This window comes from Acomys minous, assembly GCF_964271855.1.
Source record: "Acomys minous genome assembly, chromosome: 19".
Lineage (NCBI taxonomy): Eukaryota > Metazoa > Chordata > Mammalia > Rodentia > Muridae > Acomys > Acomys minous.
Window position 1 is genome coordinate 61,355,232 of NC_140499.1, and position 25,344 is coordinate 61,380,575.

Here is a 25,344-nt window from a genome sequence, read left to right on the forward strand (position 1 = left end):
ATGTCCGTCCAAGAGGACTCTCTGCCTCAGCAGCACTGGCCGTGGGCCAATAGGTCCCAAAAAGACTTAGCCAAGTCTGTCCTAAGTGGGGCTCCAGGAGGTAAGAAGACAAAGGGACGCCGCTGAACAGAGGGGAGAATTAGGGTAGTGTCAGAGCTGGGAGTGGAGGCCTTGGGGGAAAGGATGCCATTATACTGTCACCTGTGCTAAATACAGACCCGATCTGAGCCTTTGATCCAGGCTCTGCAGACAGGCCAAAGGGGATCCAGCAGCTTGGATGGCACGGGGTCCTCCCGTGGTTCCTGGACTCTGGCCCCTGGAGTGCAAGGCTTCCATTGGCAAGAGATGCTAGCTGGTTATACTTTAACCAGTCCTCAGATCTCATACCACTGACAGCAAGCAGCGCAGCATAAAGCTGACCCGCAGCCACGGCAGGTACGCGGCAGCATGGCAGGTGCTTGTTGTGGACGCGGTGCTCTACTGAGCTGGGCTGGGTCGACCTACAGGATCCCAGGGGCGGCACTGAGTGGATGGAGGGAAACATGGAGGGGAGCGGGGTGGGGAAGGCACTGGATTGCCTGGAGCTGTAAGGAAGTAGTAAACGGGGTTATTAGGGAAAGGACCTACCTGGGTGAATCTGGGGCGAGATAATGAGATGCAGGGTTGAAGGAGTCTGGGGTGAGGAAGGTCTCTGTAGCTGGGGTAGTAAGAACTTGCGCTTGGGGCCGGGCGTGGTGGCGCACGCCTTTAATCCCAGCACTTGGGAGGCAGAGGCAGGCGGAGTTCGAGGCCAGCCTGGTCTACAAAGTGAGCCCAGGACAGCCAAGGCTACACAGAGAGACTCTTGTCTCGAAAAAAAAAAAAAAAAAAAAAAAGAACTTGCGCTTGGAGTTAAACCGAGATTTGAATCATCTTACTCAGTGGCTGCACTTCTCCTGGACAATGTATTTTTATCTTTCTCAGACTTTCCCCTCATTTGTAAAGTTGGAATAGGACATGCCTAACAGCCTGCCCTATAGGACCCTGGAGATTAAACAAAGTAACAGACTTACGATACTCAGATTGAAGGAAAGCCTCACACAAACTGGAGAGCTAAACAGACGCAGCACACACTGACAGGAAGCACACAGAGGACAGGCAGGTGTCTGTGCAACACCCTGAGTCCCCTTCTTTCTACTGCAGGGCCAGCAGGGTACCTTCGACGTGCTAGTGTGGCCCAGCTGACCCAGGAGCTGGGCACTGCCTTCTTCCAGATGCAGCAACTGCCCGCAGCTATGGCGGACACCTTCCTGGAACATCTCTGCCTCCTGGACATCGACTCAGAGCCTGTAGCAGCTCGTAGCACCAGCATCATTGCTACCATTGGTAAGATCCCCCCAACCCCTGGGAAACCACACAGGGCTGCTTGCACGGCTCAAGGCAGCTCCATTTTCTTTCTTTTTCTTTTTCTTTTTTCTTTTCTTTTTTTTCTTTTTTCTTTTTCTTTTTTTTTTTTTTTGCCATCTTTGACATGATCATTCATTCAACAAATATTTGTGAGGGGATTTTTTTTTGGGGGGGGAGAGGGTTGTTTGCTTTTTGAGGCAGGGCCTTTCAATTCTGTAGCTCTGGCTGTTGGTCAGGCTGGTCTCAAACTCAGAGATGCACCTGTCTCTGCCTCCTGAGTGCTGGGCTGGGATTAATGGTTTGTGCCACCACACCCTGCTTGAGGCTGGGTTTTTAAGACAGGGTCTCAGGCAGCCTTGGATGGTTTTGAGTTTATTATATAACCCTTATTAGATCGTCTTAGGCTGATGAGATCACAGATACGTGATACCACACCCAGCTTAACAAATGCTTGTTAAATACCTAGAAGTCAAAGTTTAGAATTGGGAGTGGACCAGTAAATAAACAGGCAAGAGCAGTCTAGCAGGTGGAACAAAAACAAAAAAATACTAAGCAATAATTTATTAAAATGTAACGAATTCAAAGCCAGGTGTTGTGGCCCAAGTTTTTAATCCCAGGACTTTGAAAGCAGAGGCAGGTGGGTTTCTGTGCGTTTAAGGCCAGCCTGGTCTATAAAGTTCCAGGACAGCCAGGGCTACATAGGGAAACTTTGTTTCAAAAAGACCACATCTGTAACACCCACCCACAGTCTGATTGCGAGGCCTGAGGACTGCTGGGAGGTTGAGGCCAGCTGGGGCTACAAAGTGAAATCCTGTATCAAAAACGTAAAAAACAAAAATGCAACGGGGATGTGGCCAGTTGGTAGGGGGTTTCTCTCCTGGGAATGAAGCGCCTGGCATCACATAGATCTAGCTGTATTGAACTAAACTGAAGGTCGATAATCCTAGCACAGGGCAGTAGAGGCTGGAGGGGCAGATACCTAGGGTCATCTTCAACTAGGGATGGAGTTTGAGGTCAGTCTGGGCTACATGCCACCTTGAAAATTAAAAAGAAAAAAGAAAAAAAGGAGGAAAGAAAGGGAGGAAGGAAGGAAGGAAGGACAGATGAAAGAAAGGAAGGAAGAAAGAAAGAAAGAAAGAAAGAAACATCAAGAAAGGGAGAGAAAGGACTCTGTAGATATTGGGAGGAAGAAGTCCAGGCAAAGGAGAATCAATGCCCAGACCCTAAATCAAGGTGCCCTGGAATTGGGGCTGGAGAGATGGCTCTCCATTAAGATTGAGGACTGATCTTCCAGAAGATGTGAGTTCAGTCCCAGAACTCCCATAGGGCATCTCACAGCACCTGTAACTCCAGCTCTAAGGAAGATAACGTCGACTTATCCTTACTCATTTGCATATACTCACACTCTGATACACAAAGTCAAAAAGTCAACCTTCAAGCATAAAGGAAGCCTAGAGGAGCATTTAGGCATAGAGCCGAGAAGAGGCAGGGAGGGGAGGCCCAGGAGGGCATGGCAGGGGACTGAGACTGGATTCAAGGCCTTGAGCAGGCTGTGAGTCACACACATCCTTAGCTATATTTTTACTTTGTTATTGCTGTTTCGAGATAGGATTTCTCTGTGTAGCCTTGGCTGTCCTAGACTTGCTTTACAGACAAGGCTGGCTTCAAACTCACAGAGATCTACCTGCCTCTGCCTCATGCTGCGATTAAAAGTGCGTGACACTATGCTCGGCTTGTCTTTTTTACTTTTTATTTTGATATAATCTCACCGGATTGCCAGGGAGCCCAGGCTAGGTCCTATAGCCCAGGCTAGACTGGAACTCTTCATTATTCTGCCTTACATCCTTATTGCTGAGGTGACAGGTGAGTATCGTCATATCTGGAAATAGGTTGATGGGCTGAATAGGGCAAGGACAGGGCTGTCCTACAGTCCTCGCAGCTCAGCGGGGACGAGTGAGGAGGTGGTGAGAAGAGGTCTCATTCTAAATGCATTGTTTTCAAGGTTGAGCCTTGGGACTTTCCTGATGAGTTGGTGGGTTGAATGTGAGGTGCACATTAAATGTCCAAGGACAGAAGGAGTCAAATATTTAGTTCTAGAGCCGGGCAAGGGTAGCACTTGCCTTTAACCCCAGCATTTGGGAGGCTGAGGCAGGCCGATCCTTGAGTTCAAAGATAGTCTGGTCTGTAAAGTGAGTTCCAGGACAGCCAGGGCTACACAGAAAAACCCCCGTCTTGAAAAATCAAATAAAAGGGCTGGAAAAGATGGCTCAGAGGTTAAGAGCACTGGCTGCTCTTCCAAAGGTCCTGAGTTCAATTCCCGGCAACCCCGTGGTGGTTCACAACCATCTATAACAAGATCTGGTTCCCTCTTCTGGCATGCAGGTGTACATGCAGGCAGAATATTGAATACATAATGCTCACCAAATGGTGAGAGCTGAGGGCGGGGCAAACACACACCACTACACATCAAATATACACACACCACACACACACACACCACACCACACATATACCACACACACACGCATACAATTCATACATGACACACACGTCTAACACACACACATAACTAACACACATACACACACACACACCACATCACACATATACCACACACACACGCATACAATTCATACATGACACACACGTCTAACACACACACACATAACTAACACACACACCACACACACACACACCACACCACACATATACCACACACACACACACGCATACAATTCATACATGACACACACGTCTAACACACACACACATAACTAACACACACACCACACACACACACACCACACCACACATATACCACACACACACACACGCATACAATTCATACATGACACACATGTATAACACACACACACATAACTAACACACACACACACACATAGCTAACACACACACACACACACACACACACACACACACACACACCACATGACACATGCAGCGTGATGGAGAGCCAGGCTGGTGGTGCATTCCTTTAATAGTATCTCTTGAGAGACGGAGGCAGGAGGATGAAGTATTTAGGCCCCAGGGCTAGTAAAATGGCTCAGTGGGTTGTCATGGAGCCTGATGACCCGAGTTCAGTTCCTGAAACACACGCGATGGATTCTGATCACACACACCAAAATGAAAAATAATAATAGTTCAAGGCCGGCCTAGACTGTATGAGACCCTGTCTCAAGGAGAAAGAGGGTGGGTGCGTAGCTCAGTGGATAGCATGGTTGCTAGTGAGCATGAACCCCAGCTCAGGCCCTAGCACTGCAGAACTTGGGCGCAGCAGAGGGGGCATCCTTGATCGCAGTACAGGGAGATGAGGATAGGAGAACCGGAAGTCCAAGGTTGGCCTCAGTAGCAGACCAAATTCAAGGCTGTAACCCGGGTTACAGGAGACCCTGTCTGAGCAGGAAAGACAGATGGAAGGAAGGATGGACGAGAAACAGAGGACAGGTGCAGCTCAATGCTAGAGCACTCACTTGCCTAGCATGTAGGAGGCTCTTCTCCAGGGTAGCTAAAAAGGTGACCCAGGCAGAGAAGGGGAGGGGTATGTGTCAAGTGCTATTGCTACTGTGGGCTGATGACGATGGCGACTGGGACAGAGTGCAGCTCTGTCAGTGAGACCCCTCAGCTGTAAAAGCGCCTACTTGGTCTTCTTGGCCCACCTCGAGTTCTGTTTTTGTTTTTTTTTCAAGACAGGGTTTCTCTGTGTAGCCTTGGCTGTCCTGGACTCCCTTTGTAGACCAGGCTGGCCTCGAACTTACATCGATCCACCTGCCTCTGTCTCCCGAGTGCTGGGATTAAAGGTGTGCGCCACCAGGCCCGACCCCACCTCGAGTTCTGACCCTTCACACCTAGAGTAACCTCCACAGTGTGGCACTTAATGGCAAGTCACTTGCTAACAAAGATACCAAAGGCCGGCCTGAGGCTAAACATCCCCACAAGCTGCCTTCCCAAAGGGGTGGGAAAAGGAGTCTGTGGCCTGTGGGAAGAGGGACGTATGAAAATGGCGGACTCCTGGGTTGGGGAGTCTCTCTAGCGGTGCAGGTACGTTCGGCCATCAGTCAGATGTGGGAAGACCTTCTTAGTGGGCTCTCTGGTTCCAGGGCCGGCATCACGCTCTGTGGAACGCCTCAAGGAGATGATCAAGGCAGGGATGACCATTGCACGACTCAACTTCTCCCATGGCTCCCACGAGGTGTGGGGAGGGTGTGGAAGGGGGAGCTGGAGATTGCCTTAGGCCCTGTCCACTTTCCCTTGAAATTCCAGTCTCACCCTTGCTCTCATTGCTAGTACCACGCAGAGTCCATCGCCAACATCCGGGAGGCGGCTGAGAGCTTTGCAACGTCCCCATTTAGCTACAGGCCTGTGGCCATCGCCCTGGACACCAAGGGACCCGAGATACGCACCGGGGTCCTGCAGGGGGTGAGAAGCCTCTGGGTCTGCGTTGTCTGGGGTCCCGAGGAGTGTGAGAGCCCTGGGGCAGGAGATGGTACGTCAGCACTGGCTCGACCCTGTGAGGGCTCATGTGCGAAACTCAGTCCTCTCTGCTCCCCGCCCCACTCTAGGGCCCAGAGTCCGAGGTTGAGATTGTGAAGGGCTCACAGGTGCTGGTGACTGTGGACCCGGAGTTCCGAACACGGGGTGACGCAAACACAGTATGGGTGGACTACCCCAATATCATCCAGGTTGTTGCCGTGGGGGGCCGCATCTACATTGACGATGGGCTCATCTCCTTAGTGGTGCGGAAAATCGGTGCGGAACGCCCCAATGGATGCCCCAGTACGGGGCGCCTTCTCTTCCCTTTGGTTTCTATATTCCCTCCACTCTGGACCACTCACACCTTGCCCTGGCGGTGTCTGCCTTCCCACCTGTCCTAGTGGTACCCTGCCCTCATTCCCAGCTGGGGCTGGGCATTTGATGCCTATTCTTGGTGTGTGTGTGGGGGGGGGGCGTGTGTATGGGAAGGGCTCAGAAGTCCCTGATTTCTTGAGGATCCAAGTATAAGAGTTCCCTCTGCAGCAATGCCTATATCCTGGAGTCAGCCTTGACAGTCCACTGGCTCCTCTCTGTACCGGCAGGCCCAGCGGGGCTGGTGACCGAAGTGGAGCACGGAGGTGTCCTGGGCAGCAGGAAAGGTGTGAACTTGCCAAACGCCGAGGTGGACCTGCCTGGGCTGTCTGAGCAAGATCTCTTGGATCTGCGCTTCGGCGTGGAGCATAACGTGGACATCATCTTTGCCTCCTTCGTACGGAAAGCCAGTGATGTGGTTGCTGTCCGGGCTGCCCTGGGGCCGGAAGGACAGGACATCAAAATTATTAGCAAAATCGAGAACCATGAAGGCGTGAAGAAGTGAGGCTTGGTCTTTGTTTCCCATCAGCCCTCTGTTTCCTATTGCCTTCCTTCCGCATGCCACTGCCATGCATCCCCTGGCTCTGCCCTAGCCTGGATTCCTCCAACCACCCAGGTTTGATGAAATTCTAGAGGTGAGCGATGGCATCATGGTGGCACGGGGTGACCTGGGCATTGAGATCCCAGCTGAGAAGGTTTTCCTGGCTCAGAAGATGATGATTGGACGCTGCAACCTGGCCGGCAAGCCTGTCGTTTGCGCTACACAGGTCTGGAGTGAATCCTTGGGCTGGGCTTTAAAGGTTGCTGAGTGACCTTAGATCCACATTTTGCTATCTGGTGTCTTGGTCACAAACGGCAATGGCATGAAGGTCTCACTGTGACCCTGGCATTCTAAGGGCGCAGGTGCCAGAGAAGTAGCCAGGGCAACCCCCCCCTCCCCAGTCAGAATGTGACTTCTACAGCTTTTACATCCGTGGTGTCACCCAGATGCTGGAGAGTATGATCACTAAGGCTCGACCAACTCGGGCGGAGACAAGTGATGTGGCCAATGCGGTGCTAGACGGGGCCGACTGTATCATGCTGTCAGGGGAGACGGCCAAGGGCAGCTTCCCGGTTGAGGCCGTAAAGATGCAACACGCGGTAGGAACCCATGAAAACCCCATGGACCAGGGGTCCTCTCTGAAACCGAATTGACTCTGCTCAACCCAACCTACTGATTGCCTGCAGATTGCCCGAGAGGCAGAGGCCGCTGTGTACCACCGCCAGTTGTTTGAGGAGCTCCGCCGGGCAGCGCCGCTGAGCCGTGACCCCACTGAGGTCACGGCTATTGGAGCTGTGGAGGCTTCCTTCAAGTGCTGTGCCGCAGGCATCATCGTACTGACCAAGACTGGACGGTGAGAATTGTACTGGAAACTGGGTTTGGTCAGGGGCAGCTGACTCAGTGAGTGATAAAGGTATTGCTTAGGGCAAGAGAAAAGAGCTCCGGAAGAGTGGCCAGCCAGGACAGGCAGCTCCTGGGTCCTCTAGGACCTTTGCCAGGGAACTGGCAGGTTATAACCTAAGCACGTTTGGCCTCGGGACATTTGGGCTCCTGGGACTAAGACGGCTTCACTGTGCTGAGGTGTTGCCCAAGAGTCCAGTAAGCCTGAGAGCTGAGGATTTTTCTCTCAAATTTAGCTGTGAGAACCCTCAGTAACTCACTTGAGCTCCACAGGCCACCTCTGTCTCCTCCCTGGGTCTATGTGAGTTTTCTGTGTGTTCCCCCGTGGGATGTCTGGATTAACAAGAGACGTTAAGTATCGTGTGAAGGTTGGGGATGACATAAATATACATCTGCACAGTTTTGTCCTCTTCTGTTGTTTGTTTTTCAAGACAGAGTTTCTCTGTGTAGCCTTGGCTGTCCTGGACTCGCTTTGTAGACCAGGATCTCAAGTGCTGGGATTACAGGTGTGCACCACCATGCCTAGCTTGTTGTTTGTTTGATAGGATTTTTCTGAAATAGGGTCTCATTAGTCTTGGCTGGTCTGAGTCTTACCTTATCTTCAGCCATTATCTCCCAGTGCTGGGGTTTGGCGCATATGTCACCATGACTGGCTAGCTTTACATTTCTTCCTTCCTTCCTTCCTTCCTTCCTTTCTTTTTGTTTTTAGGATTTGTTCTGATTATTTTTATTATTTTTTAAAGAATTTAGTTATTATGTACACAGTGCTCTGCCTCCATATACATCTGCAGGCCAGAAGAGGGCATCAGATCACATTGTAGGTGGTTGTGAGTCGCCATGTGGTTTTTGGGAATTGAACTAAGGCCTCTGGAAGAGCAGTCAATGCTTTTTTTTTTTCCTTCCCCTTTAAGGATTTATATATTTATTATGTACATCAGAAAAGGGCACCAGATTTCAATATAGATGGTTGTGAGCCACCATGTGGTTTCTGGGAATTGAACTCAGGACCTTTGGAAGAGCAAGCAGTGCTCTTAACATCTGAGCCATCTTTCCAGCCCCTGACTATTTTTAATCGTGTGTGTGTGTGTGTGTGTGTGTGTGTGTGTGTGTGTGTGTTTATGCACACATGTGTACCCTTCCTGAGGCCAGAAGATGGTGTTGAATTCTCCCACACTGGAGTTACAGGCAGTTGTAAGCTACTTGATGTGAGCGCTGGAAACCAACTCAGGTCTTCTCAAAGAGTAGTAAGAACTCTCAAGAACTGAGCCATCTCTCTAGCCCAGGTTTTGCATTTATTTTATTAATATTCTTTTTAATATGTATGGATATTTTGTCTGCATGTATGTCTGTGCACCATTGCATGGCCAGAAGAGGGCGTGAGAGCCCCTGGAACTACTAGACTTGCAAACCATTGTTAACCACCATATAGGTGTTGAGAACTGAACCCAGCAAGTGCTTTTACTGGCCGAGCCATCTCTCCAGCATGGCAGATATTAATGCTTAGTGAGAGTGCCAAAGGCCAGAGAACTATTACTTACTCAGGACTACATGGTTTGCTAGTGACACCAGGAACCATAATCCAAACTCTTGCTTCTTCTTCTTCTTCTTCTTCTTCTTCTTCTTCTTCTTCTTCTTCTTCGAGACAGGGCTTCTCTGGGTAGCCTTGGCTGTCCTGGACTTGCATTGTGGACCAGGCTGGGCTTGAACTCACAGGGATCCGCCTGTCTCTGCTTCCCATGTGCTGGGATTAAAGGCATGCGCCACCTCCGCCCGGCCAAACTCTTGCCTCTTGAGGTTCTGAGCTAACATTCTCTTCCTTGTCCAGCTCGGCTCAGCTTCTGTCTCGGTACCGGCCTCGGGCAGCTGTCATTGCTGTGACTCGTTCTGCCCAGGCTGCGCGGCAGGTCCACCTGTTCCGAGGAGTCTTCCCCTTGCTTTACCAGGAGCCACCGGAGGCCATCTGGGCAGATGACGTGGACCGAAGGGTCCAATTTGGCATTGAGAGTGGTGAGCCTTGCCTTCCTGTTCCTCGGTCTGGCTTCTCACTCCGACTCAAAGGCTTTGCCTGTCCTCACTGGCCCAAGATTTTTCTGGGACTCACTAGGACGGACAAGTGTCTTGGGCTCTAAGCAGGGAGGTTAATCTGAGGGGAAGGGAATGAAAACAGAAGTACCCCCTAAGAAGTCTCTGCCGCTATCTGCCACAACCTGGTAGGACAAGGGAGCAGAAAGCCAGAAGGGCTGGGACTAAATTTTGATTTATACTTGTCATGACAATACCTGTCCTTGTTGCATTACTGCAGCCACATGGGTGCAAAGGCTTAATGCTCAGAAACAGTACGCTGCATCCCTACACACACACACACACACACACACACACACACACACACCCCTCCCCTCAAGCCAGCAGGTTGGTTTCCTTCTGCCCTGCCCGGCAGCCTTGAGGTGATGCATTGAGATGGCTGACCTAGGCCCTTCAGTGACTGTCACCTTTTTCTCCAACAGGAAAGCTCCGTGGCTTCCTCCGTGTCGGTGATCTGGTGATTGTGGTGACAGGCTGGCGACCTGGCTCTGGCTACACCAACATTATGCGGGTGCTGAGCGTATCCTGAAATGCCTCGTCCCCCTTCTGGCCTAGCTGCGCCCCATTTCTTTCAACCCACGCCCCTCCCGGCAGTCCTACATCTGCCATCTAGCCCCGTTGCTGTGTTTCACACGGGCCCTGAATGTCTGTGTCCAATTCCGCACTGGCCACGCATCAGCATCAATTGTATATCCCTGTCTCAATCCGCTCAGCTGGATACTAAGATGCCCTGAGCCTTTAATCCCAGCCAGCTGGTTAATTCTGTTCCTCCGGGCTTCCTATCATTAGAATGGGGGAGTAGAAAAGGGGTGATCTCGTCCCATTTCCACAGAACCATTTATTTTTCTTTTTGGTTTTTTAGAGACAGGGTCTCTCTCTGTGTTAGCCTTGGCTGTCCTGGACTCGCTTTGTAGACCAGGATGGCCTCAAACTCACAGCGATCCACCTGCCTCTGCCTCCCAAGTGCTGGGATCAAAGGTGTGCACCACCATGCCCGGCCCTTATAGAACCATTATTTTAAGACACTTGTGTCCTCTGGTGTAACTCTCATGACCATTTCCCGAGCACAGTGTCATCTTCTGGTGGCCTCAGGTCAGGGCCAAATACTCCTTCAAGGTGCACAGCGCCACACTTTTGGGGAGGCTGGGTGGATGGGTAGTGTGGAGAAATAAGCCAAGCTGGCTTTTCTTTTTTCTTTCTTTTTGTTTGTTTTTGAGACAAGATCTCACTGTATAGCTCAGGATGGCCTCAGACTCATGAAAATCCTCAATCCTGGCCCTTGCCAGGGTAGGGATTACAGGCGCAAGCCACCAGCTGGTCTTCAGGCAGCCTTATTTTCTTATTGACTCTACAACCATGGAGCGGAGTTTACAATCCTCTAATCCACCTGTTCTCATGCCCACTGCTCTGCTGAGTCAGACGATCCAGAAACTCTTCCCACATACAGGCCAGAAGCAAAACGCATCTTTTCTTTTGAACCCAACTGTTTAGGTGCAATTATAAAAACAACTCCCACAGGCAAAGAAACCCAGAATCCCCCAGGAGATGTGTGGCTCTGACCCCACACTTCAATGCTACAGTGTATGAAAGGGGACAGAGCCGGAGGGCAGTGGATTACTCTTGTTCCTGAGAAAGGGGCAGCTGGCCTGTCCTTCCTAGGTTTGGCTACTCCAGCCCCCCCCCCTTTCTCCTGCATCAACATCAAACCCAGATGGGGGGGGAAATAAGTGCAGTCCTCCTGTTGCCCCCCCCCTCTTTCCACTACCTCAACACAGAGAGTTTGAGTATTGTTGCTGATGGCATTGTGCAAGGACCACAAGGATGTCCCCTTGTCCCCTGTCCCCCTAGCCTCCCCGTCAGAAGGTGGGGAACACAGATAAAGGAATGAGTAACAAAATGAATAAGTCAAATTAGCAAATGAATAAATAAAATTAATAAACGATTGAATAAATAAGACAAAGAGGGGAAGATAAAAGGTCACATGAGGATTCAGCCCCTTGCCCCCTACCTGGGGGGAGGGGGGAGCTAGGCTGGCATAGTAAGTAAGGAGGTGCCAAGCATCCCTTAGCTCTAGGGGCAACGCCACTGAGGCAGGGACCACAGTGTAGAGCAGCTTCTAGGTTACAAAGGCAGTGCTACCGCAGGGAGCTGCGGAGGGCAGACTACGGTGGGCAGATACGCGTTCTCGCTTGGTGTAGACGAGGAGAGCCCACAAGGTGGCAGTGGGAGGGTGGATGTTCACACTCAGGACCCTAGACATTTGTTGGCTGTAATAGATACTCGGCAGTACCCAGCTACAACAACGGGGGATGGGAAGATAGGACACACTGGGCAGAACCTGCAGGGTCACCGACAGGGAAACAGCCATCTAGTTACTTGGCAGTGATGGTGGCAGCAAGTACTTGTGCTTAGTAAAGGCAGGGTTGTGGGCCCAGGCCTGCACCTGGCAGGACCATGGCCTGGGGACACCCTTGTTAGAGGGCTCTTAGTCACTTCTACTTGGCAGTGGAGACACACAGTACCCCAGCACAATGCCTTGAACGTGGTAGGCACTGGGTACCTATGACAGATGGGTGGGTATATGATTAGGATTAGCAGGCTGCAGCTGCTGGAGCTGAGGGCACAGAACAGCTTCGTGGTAGTCAGGGGGTGGTGTGCTAGATCCCCACAGCCTTTCCCAAGCGGCTTCTACCCCCAGGCACACATTATTGCATGCCAATAGCTAAGGCCAGTGTAACCCGGGCTTTCACATGTTGGCAGAGATTTGGGGACCTCTTGGGGTAACCGGTTCAGGCACTGATGGCCTGGGTGGCTGGACTGTCCCTGGAGGCTTGGTCAGGAGCCCCGAGGGGGGCAGGCGTTCACTTCCAGAGCCTTTGCGCCCAGGAGAGCCATCGCCAGTTGCTCGCTGCTGAGGCAGAGAGGGTTGAGAGGCAGAAAGTGGGCGGCCCCGAGGTCCTAGCCTCCGAGCGCCTCCTCCTGGGGGAGGGCCCAGCAGGGACACCTGGGAACGCCCTGCTCGGGATAGGCTGGCGTGGAGGGTTCGGGCAGGTGGAGCAGGCAGGCGAGAGGTGGACGCCCAGGGTCCTCGGGCCAGCAGAGGACCCGCTCGGACAGGCACCAGTGGGGAGGCTGGGGAGCCTGCTGAGCGTCTAGCAGAGCGAGCAAGAAGGGCGGCTGGAGAGTCAGGGGAGAGGGGCAGAGGGCCTCGCTGGTGAGTCAGGGCTATCGCCACGTTGGAGGTCACAGCAGCTGCCTGCAGCGGTGCGTGCACCAGCGGTTCCCACAGCACTGGCTTTCCACTGAGCCGAGCTCCTGTGCCAGGAGCCAGGCCCCGAATACCACGAGCCATGTCTCGGTCGTGTTGTACCAGATGCTGCTCCATAGCGCCACCGCTGCTGCCTGGACTAGGCTCAGAGCGTTTCCGCTGCAAGATCGAATTCTTTTTGCCTACAAGTTGTTCCAGGACCAAGAAGTTAGGAAAGGGAAATCTAATGCGGAGGAGGCAGCATAACCGGAACGTGAGGGAGTCTGGGAGATAGGGGATGGGGAGCCAGACGTACGGAGAGAACGCTTGGCAATAGAAGCTGGAAAGTGGCATCAATCAAAAATGGTGAGATTAAGGACCGGTACCCAGGAGGGCTCGAATGAAGCTATGGCTATGGCTTGCTAGGGGTAAGAATGGTGAGCGACAGAGCTAAAAGGCTTGCTGGAGGCACGGACTGGGACTGGGTAGGTTGGGATGTGTGCCAAAGCTCTAGGGCTATGCTCCTTGCTATGAACATGAGGTGAGGCCCAGCCAGGACCCGGAGCAGACAGAGTAGACAGGCCTCACCAATGCGACGGAGCCGGTCCATGGCCACAGTCTCAAAAGCCCTTCGCATCATCGGGAACTCCTCAAGCACCGCATTGAAGTGGTCCACGCTGAGTGAGTAGAGGCGACAGTAGGTGTCGGCCCTTACACTGGCTGTTCTCCGGCCTCGAGTCAGCAGGCAGATCTCTGCACAAGTTGGGAGAGGCTCAGAACCCCGGTCTCCAGAGCCCGCTGTCCCCCACCCCTACCCCCAGGCCTGCAGCAGCTAACCCAGCACTCTCAAATTTGTTCTTAGACTTGGGGGAAATGAATGATTACCTGGTGTAAGGTCCCTAACTATCTCCAGACCCGCACATCTGAAAGGCTACTCACTTTTTAAATTCTTTCCAAAGTAAGCAAACATGTCTGCCAGCCCCCAGACATTTCTCAGTTACTCTGCACATTAACTCCAATCCCAGGCCTATGGCTGCCCCAGGCTGTACCCTACTTCTGCCCTGAGTGAAGACCCCGAAGAAGAAGAACAGACTAGACAGACACAGTGCAGTGATGGCATGCTTAGAGGCAGTGGGTGGTTAGGCGGCTGGCAGGTTGTATGAGCCCCAGTCACTTTGGGCAGCAGCTGGCAGCTGGGTTTCTGGATGGCCCCACAAAAGCTTGAATCTGTGGGACAGCTCTGCTTGGCTCCTAGCTTTCCCTCAACGCACAGGACCCTTGCATTTTGTCGTTAATAATCCTACAGGGCCCTTGGAGCAGTACCTTGCAGCCTGGCCATGCACTAGACTCTCCTGAGAAACTTTTAAAAAGTAAAATAAATTTAAAAAGCAACCACCAAGTGTGGTGAAGCACACCTTTAATCCTAGTAGCACTTGGCAGGCAGAGGCAGGTGTGTCTCTGTGAGTTCAAGGCCCAGCCTGGTCTATATAGTGAGTTCCAGGACAGCCAGGACTATATAACAGAGAGACCCTGTCTCAAAAAATAAAATGAAATACAGAGTTTCGGGCCCCAGCTCAGAGACTCACTGAGGTCTGGGGAAAGGTTGTTGTGTGATTCTGTAGCACAAACAGGTGGGGCCCTAATCCTAGAAAGCAACTGTGTTCTGTCCAATGCTCATGACCCCCCCCCCTACATCCCCCAGGCCTGCTGACCCCCAAAGTAGGATCCATCAGTGAGGCGAGTGTCCCGGGCGCCCCGTGCCAGCACACTGAGCAGCCCATGCTGGATGAAGTACATCTTCCTGCCCACGGAGCCCTCACGCACCACCAGATCCCCTGGCTGGAAGACCTCAAAACGGAGCTTGGTGAGCACTGCGGTGACGAAGCTGGGGTCAGCATGAGCAAACAGCGGCATGTGGGCCACTAGGCCCCGGCAGGTGAAGTTAATAATCTCCTGGACATAGGAGGAGACTATTAGAGAGGCCCTGCCCCCTGCTGGAAGGTTCCCCCCAACCAAGCTCATCTGTCTCCAGAAAACCCATCCATCCTGTCAAGATCAGTCAACGGATGGAGATGCTACGGTGGGTGTCAGGACCTCCCTGAGACCCTGCCTTCAAAGCTTTTCCACCGCGGCATCCTACAGTCCCTTTTCAGATAGCCTTTGCCACCGTAAGACCTGCCACAGAAAGCCACCTCCCCTCAAATGCTTGTCCTGCCTCCCACAGGAACACCTGATAAACCACGCCCTCGTAGCCCAGGCTGCACCTCCGGAAGCCCCTCCCACAAGGTCCAGCCTGGCCCCACCTCCCGAAGCGGCTCGCTCAGCTCCCCCAGGATGCTCTCCTCATCGAACATCTTGCCCTGGTAGCGGTGCTCGTAGTACTCATGGATGCGCTGCCGGGTGTCGGCCGGCAGCTTGTGGAAGGACATGTACTGCTCCACCTGCTTGTACTAGAGAGGCAACACCAGTCGCCAGTAGGAAGAGGACGCGGCGACGTAGGACCAGAACCACGGGGGTGGGAGGGTGCAGAACGGGGACCCCGGGGTGATAAACACGGTATACACAGACACACGGATCGTGGTAACCACAGGGAAGACAGGGCAATTACAGAAAACTCCAAGTGTGGATAGAGGAGGGGCCCAAGGGCAGAGGCATAGGGACAGACAGACGGACTTCACACAGGAGCTTAGGACAAATGGACATGAAGTAGGAAAGGACGACACAATCTCCAGCACTTCTCCATGCCCGCCCCTTCCCTCTCCTGCCCCTACTGACCTTCTCCTGGTACTGTCGCCGGGAAGAATCCAGGGACTGGATAAGTGCCGTGGCGTGCCCGATGAACATGGCATAGCACGTGGCACCCACGATCATGCTGAGCATGGTGAGCCAGACGTCAGGCATGCCCACCGGTGCCTGCTGCCCATAGCCAATGCACAGCATGTGACTCATGGCCTTGAACAGGGCGTGGGAATACTGGCGGCCCCATGAGTGGTTCTGGGGGGCAGAGTATGTTGCAGAACAGGCTGTGGCCCCCTCAAGAGTCTCATTCTCCACCGTCCCCCTTTTTTTCCCTTTCAGCACCTCTGCACAGCCCTTCTACTCCAGACTTTCCTCTCAGCACTCATCTGGTGGCTGGAGTCCCCAAAGCAAAGGGTCTCTTCTGTGCATGGGGACCTTTGTTTTTGCCTGTGTTTCCTTCTTTGCCTGCTCCCTCCAACACTCAAGCACTTCCTCTGTCTAGATTTCTCCCCCTTCCCCTTCTCCCCCTCCCCACCCCCATCTCATCTCCTTCTCATCTCCTCCATCTTCTTTCTGGATCATGTCCTACCTACTGCTCCCTGTGGCTATCCCTGTTGCTCCGGCAGAAGAGCCCCTAAAAGGCTCAGGGGTGCCAGAGCTGGGGGGCACTTCTCACCACCATGCGGTTCATAGAAACCCAGCAGTCGGAAGGGAAGTCCTGCAGCATGGGGACCAGGAACTGCAGACAGCCATCCCAGTGACACAGCAGCAACATCATCCCAATGAGGTTGAAGATGCGAACCACTGCACTGGCCAGGTCGTAGGTCATGTGGAAGATCTGAGGGGTCCGAGGAAGCACTGCTGTGGACAGGAACCCCTCTCTGCTGTCCCCACCCTCACTCCCACCCCCGTCCCAGACTTGCAAATTCCTCTTGAATCTCTTTCTCCCCTTCCCAGTCTTTCAGACTTAAATAAATAAATAAATAAATAAATAAAAGGGCAGGGAAGGCGGAAATGTAGCTATTAACCTGGCCTGGTTTCAAGTGTCTGTGATCCCAGCCACTAGGGACGCTGAGACAGAAGGATCAGAAGTTTAAAGCCAACCTAGACAACTTTTTTTTCCTTTTTAAATAAAATAATAATAATAATAATTGGGGGGGGGCAGGTGTGGTGGAGCACGCCTTTAATCCCAGCATTTAGGAGGCAGAGGCAGGTGGATCTCTGTGCTCAAGGCCAGCCTGATCAACATAGCAAGCTTCAGGACAGCCAGGACTACATAGAGATATCCCATCTCAAAAAACAAAACAAAATTTTATGTATATAGATGTTTCACCTACATATATCTGTGTATCCTATGCATGCCCGGGGCCCTTGGAGGCCAGAGAATGTCTGATCTCTTTGACTTGGAGTTACAGACAGTTGTGAGCCAGCATCTAAGTGCTGAGAATCGAACTCAGGACCTCTGGAAGAGCAGCCAGTGCATTAACTGCTGAGCCATCTCTCCAGTCCCCAGCCTGAGCAACTTAGTAAGAGCTTATCTCAAAATAAAAAGCAAGGCTAGCCAGGCGTGGTGGTGCACACCTTTAATCCCAGCACTCAGGAGGCAGAGGCAGGCGGATCGCTGTGAGTTCAAGGCCAGCCTGGACTACAAAGTGAGTCTAGGACAGTCAAGACTACACAGAGAAACCCTGTCTCGAAAAACCAAAAAAAAAAAAAAAAAAAAAAAAAAGCAAGGCTAAAGAGATGGCTCAACAGTTAAGAGCACTAGCTGCTCTTTGAGAGGACACAGGTTCGATTTTCAGTACCCACACAGAGGATCACAACAATTCCAGTGTACCTCCACAGGCACCAGGTACATATGCAGTACAGTTAAAATAAACATCTAGTAAAAGACAAGACTGGAGCTATGACTCAGTGGCAAAGCCCTTGCCCATCATATGTGAGGCCCTAGGTTCAATCTTCAGTAAGGCATGGAGGTATGAGGGCAGTGGCTGTTATTTACTTGTGGGGGCCATTATAACACACGGTTGCTATCTTCGTCTTTTATTTAGAAAGATTGAAACAAATTCCGTGCCTAGAAGTCAACAAGTGTTAAGGCAGAGATCTGGAGAGTTCTAGAATGCACAAGCTGCCCAGGGGTAGCCTTGGAAAACAGGGAAGTGGCATAATCAGTGTAAACACCTCAGGGCAAGGATTAACACCAGTGTCTGTCTTCCCATCTGATAATAGCTAATTTCTGGGTGTGGTGGTTCCCACCTGTATGCCCAGCACCTAGGAAACTGAGGCAGGAGGACTGCCAAAAAAAAAAAAAAAGACTGAGGCTAGCCTGGGCTATAGTATGAGAGCCTGTCTCAAAAAGCTGAAACCAAGGCAAAACAGACCAACAGCAACAAACAAACAAACAAAAACTGGCGAGCTCCTGGGAACACACTGAGAAGATGCTTTTCCTCAGTGCTTCACACACATTAACTCCAACCGTATTACACAAAAATCTACCAACCAAAGTTAGTACGCCTAACGCTTATCAGAGCCAACGAGGCGCCAGAGCATACGCGCCGAGCCACAAAACTCTGCAGCCGGAAGCCGCACCTCCTTTCCATAACCAATCTCCCACTCAAGCAAGAATCAAATAACCCTTAAGGGTTTGCCCTGCTGCAGTGCTCCGCCTCTCTGTACCACAACCGACCTGTCACCCCAGGCCTCATTCCGCGAACCCTTCACTCTCTGCCGCTCTCCCACCAACTTTGCAAAGAGTCCACACTTGGCAGCCTCACACATCCTCCCCTCCCCATAAAGTCATCAGGACCGCCACCCATAGCACCTTTCCGAGGACGATAGCCCCACCCCCTGCCCACCTCCCCACCCCACCTCCTCCCACTGGTGTATGTAGCGGATGAGGCGGGAGAGGCGGAGCAGCCGCAGCAGGCTAAGGATCTTGGTGAATCTAACGATGCGCAGGGCCCGTGCTGTCTTGTAGACCTCGGCGTCTAGCCTCGGCTCTAACTCCACCACTAGGAAGATGTAATCCACAGGGATGGAGGAGATCAGGTCAACCAGGAACCAGGTGCGCAGGTAACGGGTGCGGATGGCTCTCGGCGCCAACAGGATCTCAGCGCCTTCCTCCACCACGATGCCAGTTCGGAAGTTGAGCACCAGATCCAACAGGAAGAACGTGTCAGAGAGGACATTGAAGACGATCCAGGGTGGGGAGTTCTCCTCCTTGAAGAAAGTGATGCCCACGGGCAGTACTATGAGGTTCCCCACCATCAGCAACAGCATGATCAGGTCCCAGTAAAACCTAACGTGGGTACGGAATAGAGAGCAAGGCGGCGTCACACTCCATCAGCAGCTTAGATTAACAGAAGACGGTCTGATACAGCCAAGAGTGCCCAAGACCACAAAACCACAAAATGGTCATTTCAGCCCACGGAGAGTGAAAACTGGAGTCATCATTTGGGAAAAGAGCATTCTTTAGTGGAGTTAGCTATTTGTACTCCATGCAACTCTGCTCCCTTGAGTATAAACACCCGATGGAAAATGCCCTCTAGGGAGCATAACCAGCCACGTCTATAGCAGGCTAACTTGGAAACAACTCAAATGTTTATCAGTAGGAAATGGAGAAGGCTGGAAGAAATAGTTTAGTAGTTAAGAGCGCTGGCTGCTTTTTCAGGGGACCTGAGTTCAATTCCCAGCACCCACGCGGCAGCTCGGAACTATCTGTAACTCTGGTTCCAGCATATCGGATGTGCTCCCCTTCTGGCTCCAAGGGCATCAGGCAAATAGAGGGTGCATAGACATACATGCAGGCAAAACGCACACACAGAAGAAGATAAATAAAAAATTAAAAAACAAATGTAGATAAATAAGGCGTAATACATGGAGGTAAGTATATCCACAGCTTAGAACAGCAGCACAGACAAATCTCACATTTAGACAAAGAAAACATTTATCTTTATTTTATGTACATGGGTATTTTGCCCTATATATGTAAGTACCATGAACGTACAGCAGCCAAAGAGGCCCAAAGACACTATTAGATGCCCTGGGACTCAGGCTACAGTAGGTTGTGAGACACCGTGTGGGGCTGGGAACCAAACGGAGATCCTCTAAAGGCAGCCAGCACTTTTTTTCTTTTTAAAATAATTTTAATTTTTATTGAAAATAGACTTTTTCACACAACATATTATGATCTCAGTTTCCCCCTTCCCCATTTCCTTCTAGATCCTCCCCTCCTCTCCAAACACCCAAATCCACACCTTTTTCTCTCTTTCATTAGCAAACAAACAGGCACTAATCAAGCACACAAATAAGTCAGAATAGGACAAAAGAAACAAGCAGGGGGGAAGTGTCAAAGAAAAAGCACAAGAATTACATAAGGATGCAGAGACACATATACATTCACACACACACACACACACACACACACACACACACACATCCCGTAAAAATTCAAAAATCAGAAACCCTAACATATAAGCAAAAGGCTTGTAAAGCTTTTTTTTTTTTTTAAAGAAAATGCCCAAAGCATTATAAGACAAAAATCCTCCTAAAATATCATTGAAATAATTTTGTGTTAGGCATCTACTACTGACATGTGGCCTGCCCTTAAGGTCTGTATACCCAGTGAGACTCCATTGGAGTTCTCTCTTTTTTTTTTTTTTCTTTTTAAGAGGTTGTCGAGTGGAGAACAGCTTGTGGGTTAGGGATGAAGGTGTGTGTCCTCTTCCCCTCTCAATGCTGGGGCCCAGCCTGGCTTACAACTGTGCAGAGCCGGTGTATGCTGCCACAGTCTCCATGAGTTCATATAAAAGTAAGCCTTGTTTGTGTCTGGCACCTTCCACCCCCCACTGACGTTTACAACTTTTCTGTCTCACCTTTGCATAGGTCCCTGACTCCCGAGGGGAAGGCTTTGATGGAGACATCCCATTTAGGACTGAGAGTTCCAAGGTCTCTCACTCTCTTCACTACACTCCCTACAGCTGTGGGTCTCTGTATTTATTCCCGTCCACTATGAGAGGAAGCTTTTCTGATGTGATCACGATCCTGATCAATAAGTGTAGTGGTCTGAATTAAGAAAGGCTGGCTGGAGAGATGGCTCAGCGGTTAAGAGCACTGACTGTGCTTCCAGAGGTCCTGAGTTCAATTCCCAGCAACCACATGGTGGCTCACAACCATCTACAATGTGATCGGATGCATACTGTATACATAATAAATAAATCTTAAAAAAAAAAAAAAAGGCCCCATAAAGCCAGGTGTAGTGGGGCATGTATGCCTTTAATCCCAGCACTCGGGAGGCAGAGGCAGGTGAATCGCTGTGAGTTGGAGGCCAGCCTGGTCTACAAAGTGAGTCCAGGACAGCCAGGGCTACACAGAGAGACCCTGTCTCAAAAAACAAAAAACAAAACAAAACAAAAAAAACCCAAAAAACAAAAAACAAACAACCAAAAACCACCCCCCCACAAAAAAAAAAGAAAAAAAGAATGGCCCCACAGGTTCATATATTTGAATGCTTAGTCTCTAGGGAGTAGAGCTGCTTGGAAGGGTTCAAGGGACCAGGAGGTGTGGCCTTGCTGAAGGAAGTGTGTCACTGGAGGTGGCCTTTGAAGTTTCAAAAGCCCACACCAGGTCCAGCTTCTCTCTCAGTCTCTCAACCTGAAGCAGGATGTAGCTCTCAGCCACTGCTTCAGCACCATGCTCCCTGCTGTGGTGATAATGGACTAAGCCTCTGAAGCTGTAAGCAAGCCCTCAATTAAATGCGTTCTTCTGTAAGGGTTGCTTTACAGCAATAGAACAGTGAGTAAGACAATGAATATAGCTGGATGTTCTTTTTTGGGGGGAGGGGACGGGGACGGGTTTCAAGATGGGGGGGGTCAAGGGGGGCTTCTCTGTGTAGTCTTGGCTGCTCAGGACTCACTTGGTAGACCAGGCTGGCCTCGAACTCACAGAGATCTGCTTGCCTCCCTGAGTGCTGGGATTATAGGCATGCGCCACCACACCTGGCTAGCTGGCTGTTCTTCGGAGTGATTTTATTGCTACCTTCCTTTAGCAGAACAATAGTATTTGGTTTTCTCATAGGTCCAGAGGAGCCTCTCTAGCCTCAGGTTCTGGCCATTCAAGCAGTGCCAGGCTGGGTTCCATCCCATGAAGTAAGTTTTAAATCCAATCAGATAGTTGTTGGTTACATCTACAATGTTAGGCCAGGCGTGGTGGTGGTGCATGCCTTTATAATCCCAGCACTCGGGAGGCAGAGGCAGGCATATCTCAGTGAGTTTGAGGCCAGCCTGGTTTACAAAGTAAGTCCAGGACAGTCAAGGCTACACAGAGAAACAAAATAAAACAAAACAAATCTACGTTTGTGCTACTGTTGCACCATTGTATCACAGGGACAGGTAGCCATTGCAGATCAAAGGGTTTGAAGCTGGGTCAGTGTTTCCTTTCGCTCTGGTAGCCTGCAAGAGTACCTTTCCATACCATGAACACTGGTCAGTAAGGGCCAGCAGAGAGTGCTCTTAACCACTGAGCCATCTCTCCAGCCCTTGAGAAAATCAGATGTACACAAAGTTCCAAAACAGACATAACTAAACTAGTGTGTGTGTGTGTGTGTGTGTGTGTGTGTGTGTGTGTGTGTGTATCAGTCTTGGCTATCCTGGACTCACTTTTATAGACCAGGCTGGCCTCAAAATCACAGTGATCAGCCTGTCTCTGCCTCTTCCGAGTGCTGGCATTAAAGGCATGCGCCACCCCCCCCCCCGCCTTATTTTTATTTTATGGTGAAATAATTTTCTTTTTGTTTAATACTATTTTCTTTATTCACAAGTTAAAATCAAGACACACACACATACACACACACAATGGACCAAAGGCTAAAGTAGGCAGATAACTAAAATCCTAAAGGCTTCCAAATGAAGAGAGAAGGCAAAAAGGAAATCAAAGTTAAAAAAAAAAAGACACAGAAAGATTCTGCTTCCTTCTCCTGCAGAGAATGAGGAAGTAAAGACATATCAATATATTAGTGCCTGTGTGCATGCCATAGCACACATACAAAGGTCAGAGGACAACTTGTCGGTTCAGTAACTAAATGCACATAATACACAGATGTCTATTCAGGCAAAATACACACATAAAATCTATTTTTTTAAAAAGTAAACATGCACACACAAATGTACACACACACACACACACACACACACACAATGCCACCAATATTGTTTTTAAAACTTCTAAAAGCTGGGTGTGGTGGCGCACGCCTTTAATCCTAGCACTTGGGAGGCAGAGGCAGGCTGATCTTTGTGGGTTTAGGGACAGCCTGGTGTACAAATAGAATCCTGGACAGCCAAGGCTACACAGAGAGAACCTGTCTTGAAAAACAAAACAAAACAAAACAAATTTCTAAAACTAAGCACCCTGTGCTGATCTCACTGGGTTGTTGGGAAATTTTCCAGAGACAACGGACCCGACTGTGATGTACAAACAGGCGCTGTTATGGCTTCGCCACTCTTTATCTCCAGATTTCTGAAAAAGCAGCCGCGTCCCCCATCTCCGGGGCTGTCTATTTCTAGTCTAGGCTGTCCTGCCCTTCTCAGACTTCCCCAGCCCATTCATCTTCTCTAACGGGGCTAGAACAGGGACTCTGCTTCTCTGTGGTGGTGGTGGTGGTAGTGGGGGACTGTCATCCATTGCTACCCTGCACTCATCCTAACTGGGCTTTTCAGGGGTGCCCATCCCCCCCCCACACACACACACAGCGCTTCAGATGGCTGTACACACTACACACGGAGAGCTCCCCGGGAAACCCCACGGCAGCATGACTTGAGCTCTGCACTTCTTCCCTCCTCTAGGCTGCCTGTGCATGCCTGGGCTCTGGCTGAGACAGGCAAGGGCAAGCTACATTGCTTCAGAAGAAGCTGTGCAGATCCGAGGTCAGGAGGGACACAGGGGACACCTTCATTCAGAGAAAAATCACCAGAGCATACATGATGCTTTCAGGTCTAGGACACAGCTAATCCCAGCACAAGTCCCAAGCACAATCCCTTCTGATTCTGATTGCAAACTCAAATCCTCTCAGCCTCTGAAAGGAGCTTGCTGGTTCCCAAGTCCAGACCCACCCCTGGGCACCCCCCTCGGACTTTATGCTTTCACTCAGCAACAAACCCTTGGTGCTTCCTCCTCCTCTCTTCCCACAGCCACTGAGGGGAAATTTTGCACTGAGAGAAAGGAGGAAAAGGTTTGCCTCGCCATCAGAGAGCATCTTCACAGCCTGACTCACAGGCAGTCACAAGCCCAGCGGGTGATGTGGTAGAAGACTAGGAAGCAACACAACTGTGAGGGGGATATGGCTTCTGAGGATCCATGTGAGGGCCAACTGGGGGAGGGGAGGGAATCTGCTGAAGAGGACTGGAGGACTGTTTACAGGGAGTGGACATTTGATGGAAGATGCTGTTTCCAGACTCCAGAGACACACCTCGTTTCTTCATCTAAAAGCTGTCCTTCAATGTCCCCAAGGGCAAGGATGATTTTTTTTTTCTCCCCTAGCGACCTTGATGTAGATAGACGTATAGCCTGAAAGCGACCGTGAAATGGCTACATCTCCACTCTCTGTCCCTTATCTATGGGAAACACCTGGGCGGCGGCTGAGCCCCTTCTGAGTACCCGCCCCGCCCAGCCGCATTCCGCCTTCAGCACCACGGACAGCAAACAGCGCTGCGGACCGGGCTGACCCCCTGTCTCCTCTCCAGCGTCGCGGGCTTCCCTTGTACTTCAGCGCCTTTAATCTGTTCTGTTCAACTGGGCAAGTGCTTAGTGTGTGGGTCAAGCGTGGTAGAGAGCGGAACTAGGCTTCTTCCTCAGGTCTCCCAGCTTTGGGGTATGATATAATTTCACACACCCCCGAGAAAACAGTACTGGAAAGGAGGCAAGGTTTCCAAACTCAAATATTCTCTGTGGTCCAGGTGGGTCATGGGTTATCCTGCATTGGATAAACCAAGTCCCTGAAGGATTCTCTTGATGTTTGCTGTCCCTGATGTCTCCCTAACCTGACAAAACAGAGGATCTCGGGGAAACCCGCCTAGGAATTCCCAGGCTGCGTTGGAGGAGGTGACTCCGCAGGCTCTCTACCCGGCCGGTGGCACTGCTGTCCCTCGCTCTCCCCGCTGAGCCCCCCGTACCGGAAGTCGCTGTAGGGGTGGATGATCCAGGCCCCGGCGGACTTCACCCTCTCCTGCTCGATTTCCACCGCTTTGTGGCTACCGAAGACCCGGAGGGAGAACTTGTTGACGGTCGGCTGCAGCAGCGTCCCGAGCTGCCTCCTCTTCGGCTCGGGCGCAGACTCCGGGACCCCACCTGAGGCCACGCGGGCCTGGGCGGGAGCCGCGGGAGGCGTCTCGCGCGCAGGGGTCGCCGCTTCGCCGGCCCCCACCGCCGGCCGCGCTTCCTCCTCCATGACTGCTCTCACTCGAAGGGCCTCTCCAACGGGTCTACGGCCATGGCGGGCGCGCTGGTCCCTGGGAGCACAGCCCGGGCACCGGAGCGCCGACCCGCGTGCGCCCGGGGCGCGGGGGGCGTGTGCAGGCGACAGACGTGCGGGCGC

General features: G+C 51.4%; 2 protein-coding genes across 6 annotated transcripts; one reads left to right on the plus strand and one right to left on the minus strand.

The window, feature by feature from the left end:
* PKLR (pyruvate kinase L/R) lies at positions 1-11,692 on the plus strand (the record flags this gene model as incomplete). Of its 4 annotated transcripts, none has more annotated exons than XM_084769499.1 (11): positions 1-100; positions 1,183-1,365; positions 5,505-5,596; positions 5,692-5,823; positions 5,967-6,153; positions 6,480-6,750; positions 6,866-7,016; positions 7,237-7,389; positions 7,477-7,643; positions 9,516-9,697; positions 10,195-11,692. In XM_084769499.1, the coding sequence occupies 11 exons, from the start codon at positions 1-3 to the stop codon at positions 10,299-10,301; spliced, it is 1,725 nt and encodes a 574-aa protein (XP_084625625.1). In that variant the 3' UTR covers positions 10,302-11,692. The 4 variants fall into 4 exon arrangements, with proteins under 4 accessions (XP_084625625.1, XP_084625627.1, XP_084625628.1 ...); XM_084769501.1 differs by lacking the exon at positions 1-100 and adding an exon at positions 376-435 and having other exon boundaries at positions 10,195-11,689; XM_084769502.1 differs by lacking the exon at positions 1-100 and adding an exon at positions 397-440 and having other exon boundaries at positions 1,179-1,365; positions 10,195-11,689.
* HCN3 (hyperpolarization activated cyclic nucleotide gated potassium channel 3) lies at positions 11,683-25,344 on the minus strand. Of its 2 annotated transcripts, XM_084769473.1 has the most exons (8): positions 24,923-25,344; positions 18,627-19,056; positions 16,435-16,596; positions 15,795-16,013; positions 15,323-15,469; positions 14,732-14,972; positions 13,608-13,772; positions 11,683-13,222 (listed from the first exon to the last, which is right to left on the minus strand). In XM_084769473.1, the coding sequence occupies exons 1-8, from the start codon at positions 25,195-25,197 to the stop codon at positions 12,519-12,521; spliced, it is 2,343 nt and encodes a 780-aa protein (XP_084625599.1). In that variant the 5' UTR covers positions 25,198-25,344; the 3' UTR covers positions 11,683-12,518. The 2 variants fall into 2 exon arrangements, with proteins under 2 accessions (XP_084625599.1, XP_084625600.1); XM_084769474.1 differs by lacking the exon at positions 11,683-13,222 and having other exon boundaries at positions 13,634-13,772; positions 14,844-14,972.

What these genes read in the sequence shown, in the direction of transcription:
- HCN3 (XM_084769473.1), bottom strand. Translation starts at nt 25,197, where the DNA reads ATGGAGGAGGAAGCGCGGCCGGCGGTGGGGGCCGGCGAAGCGGCGACC. An exon ending in TGAGCGAGCCGCTTCGGGAG is followed by an intron (nt 14,973 to 15,322) that starts GTGGGGCCAGGC and finishes TCCTATGTCCAG; the next exon opens with GAGATTATTAACTTCACCTG. An exon ending in GGACCGGCTCCGTCGCATTG is followed by an intron (nt 13,223 to 13,607) that starts GTGAGGCCTGTC and finishes AACAACTTGTAG; the next exon opens with GCAAAAAGAATTCGATCTTG.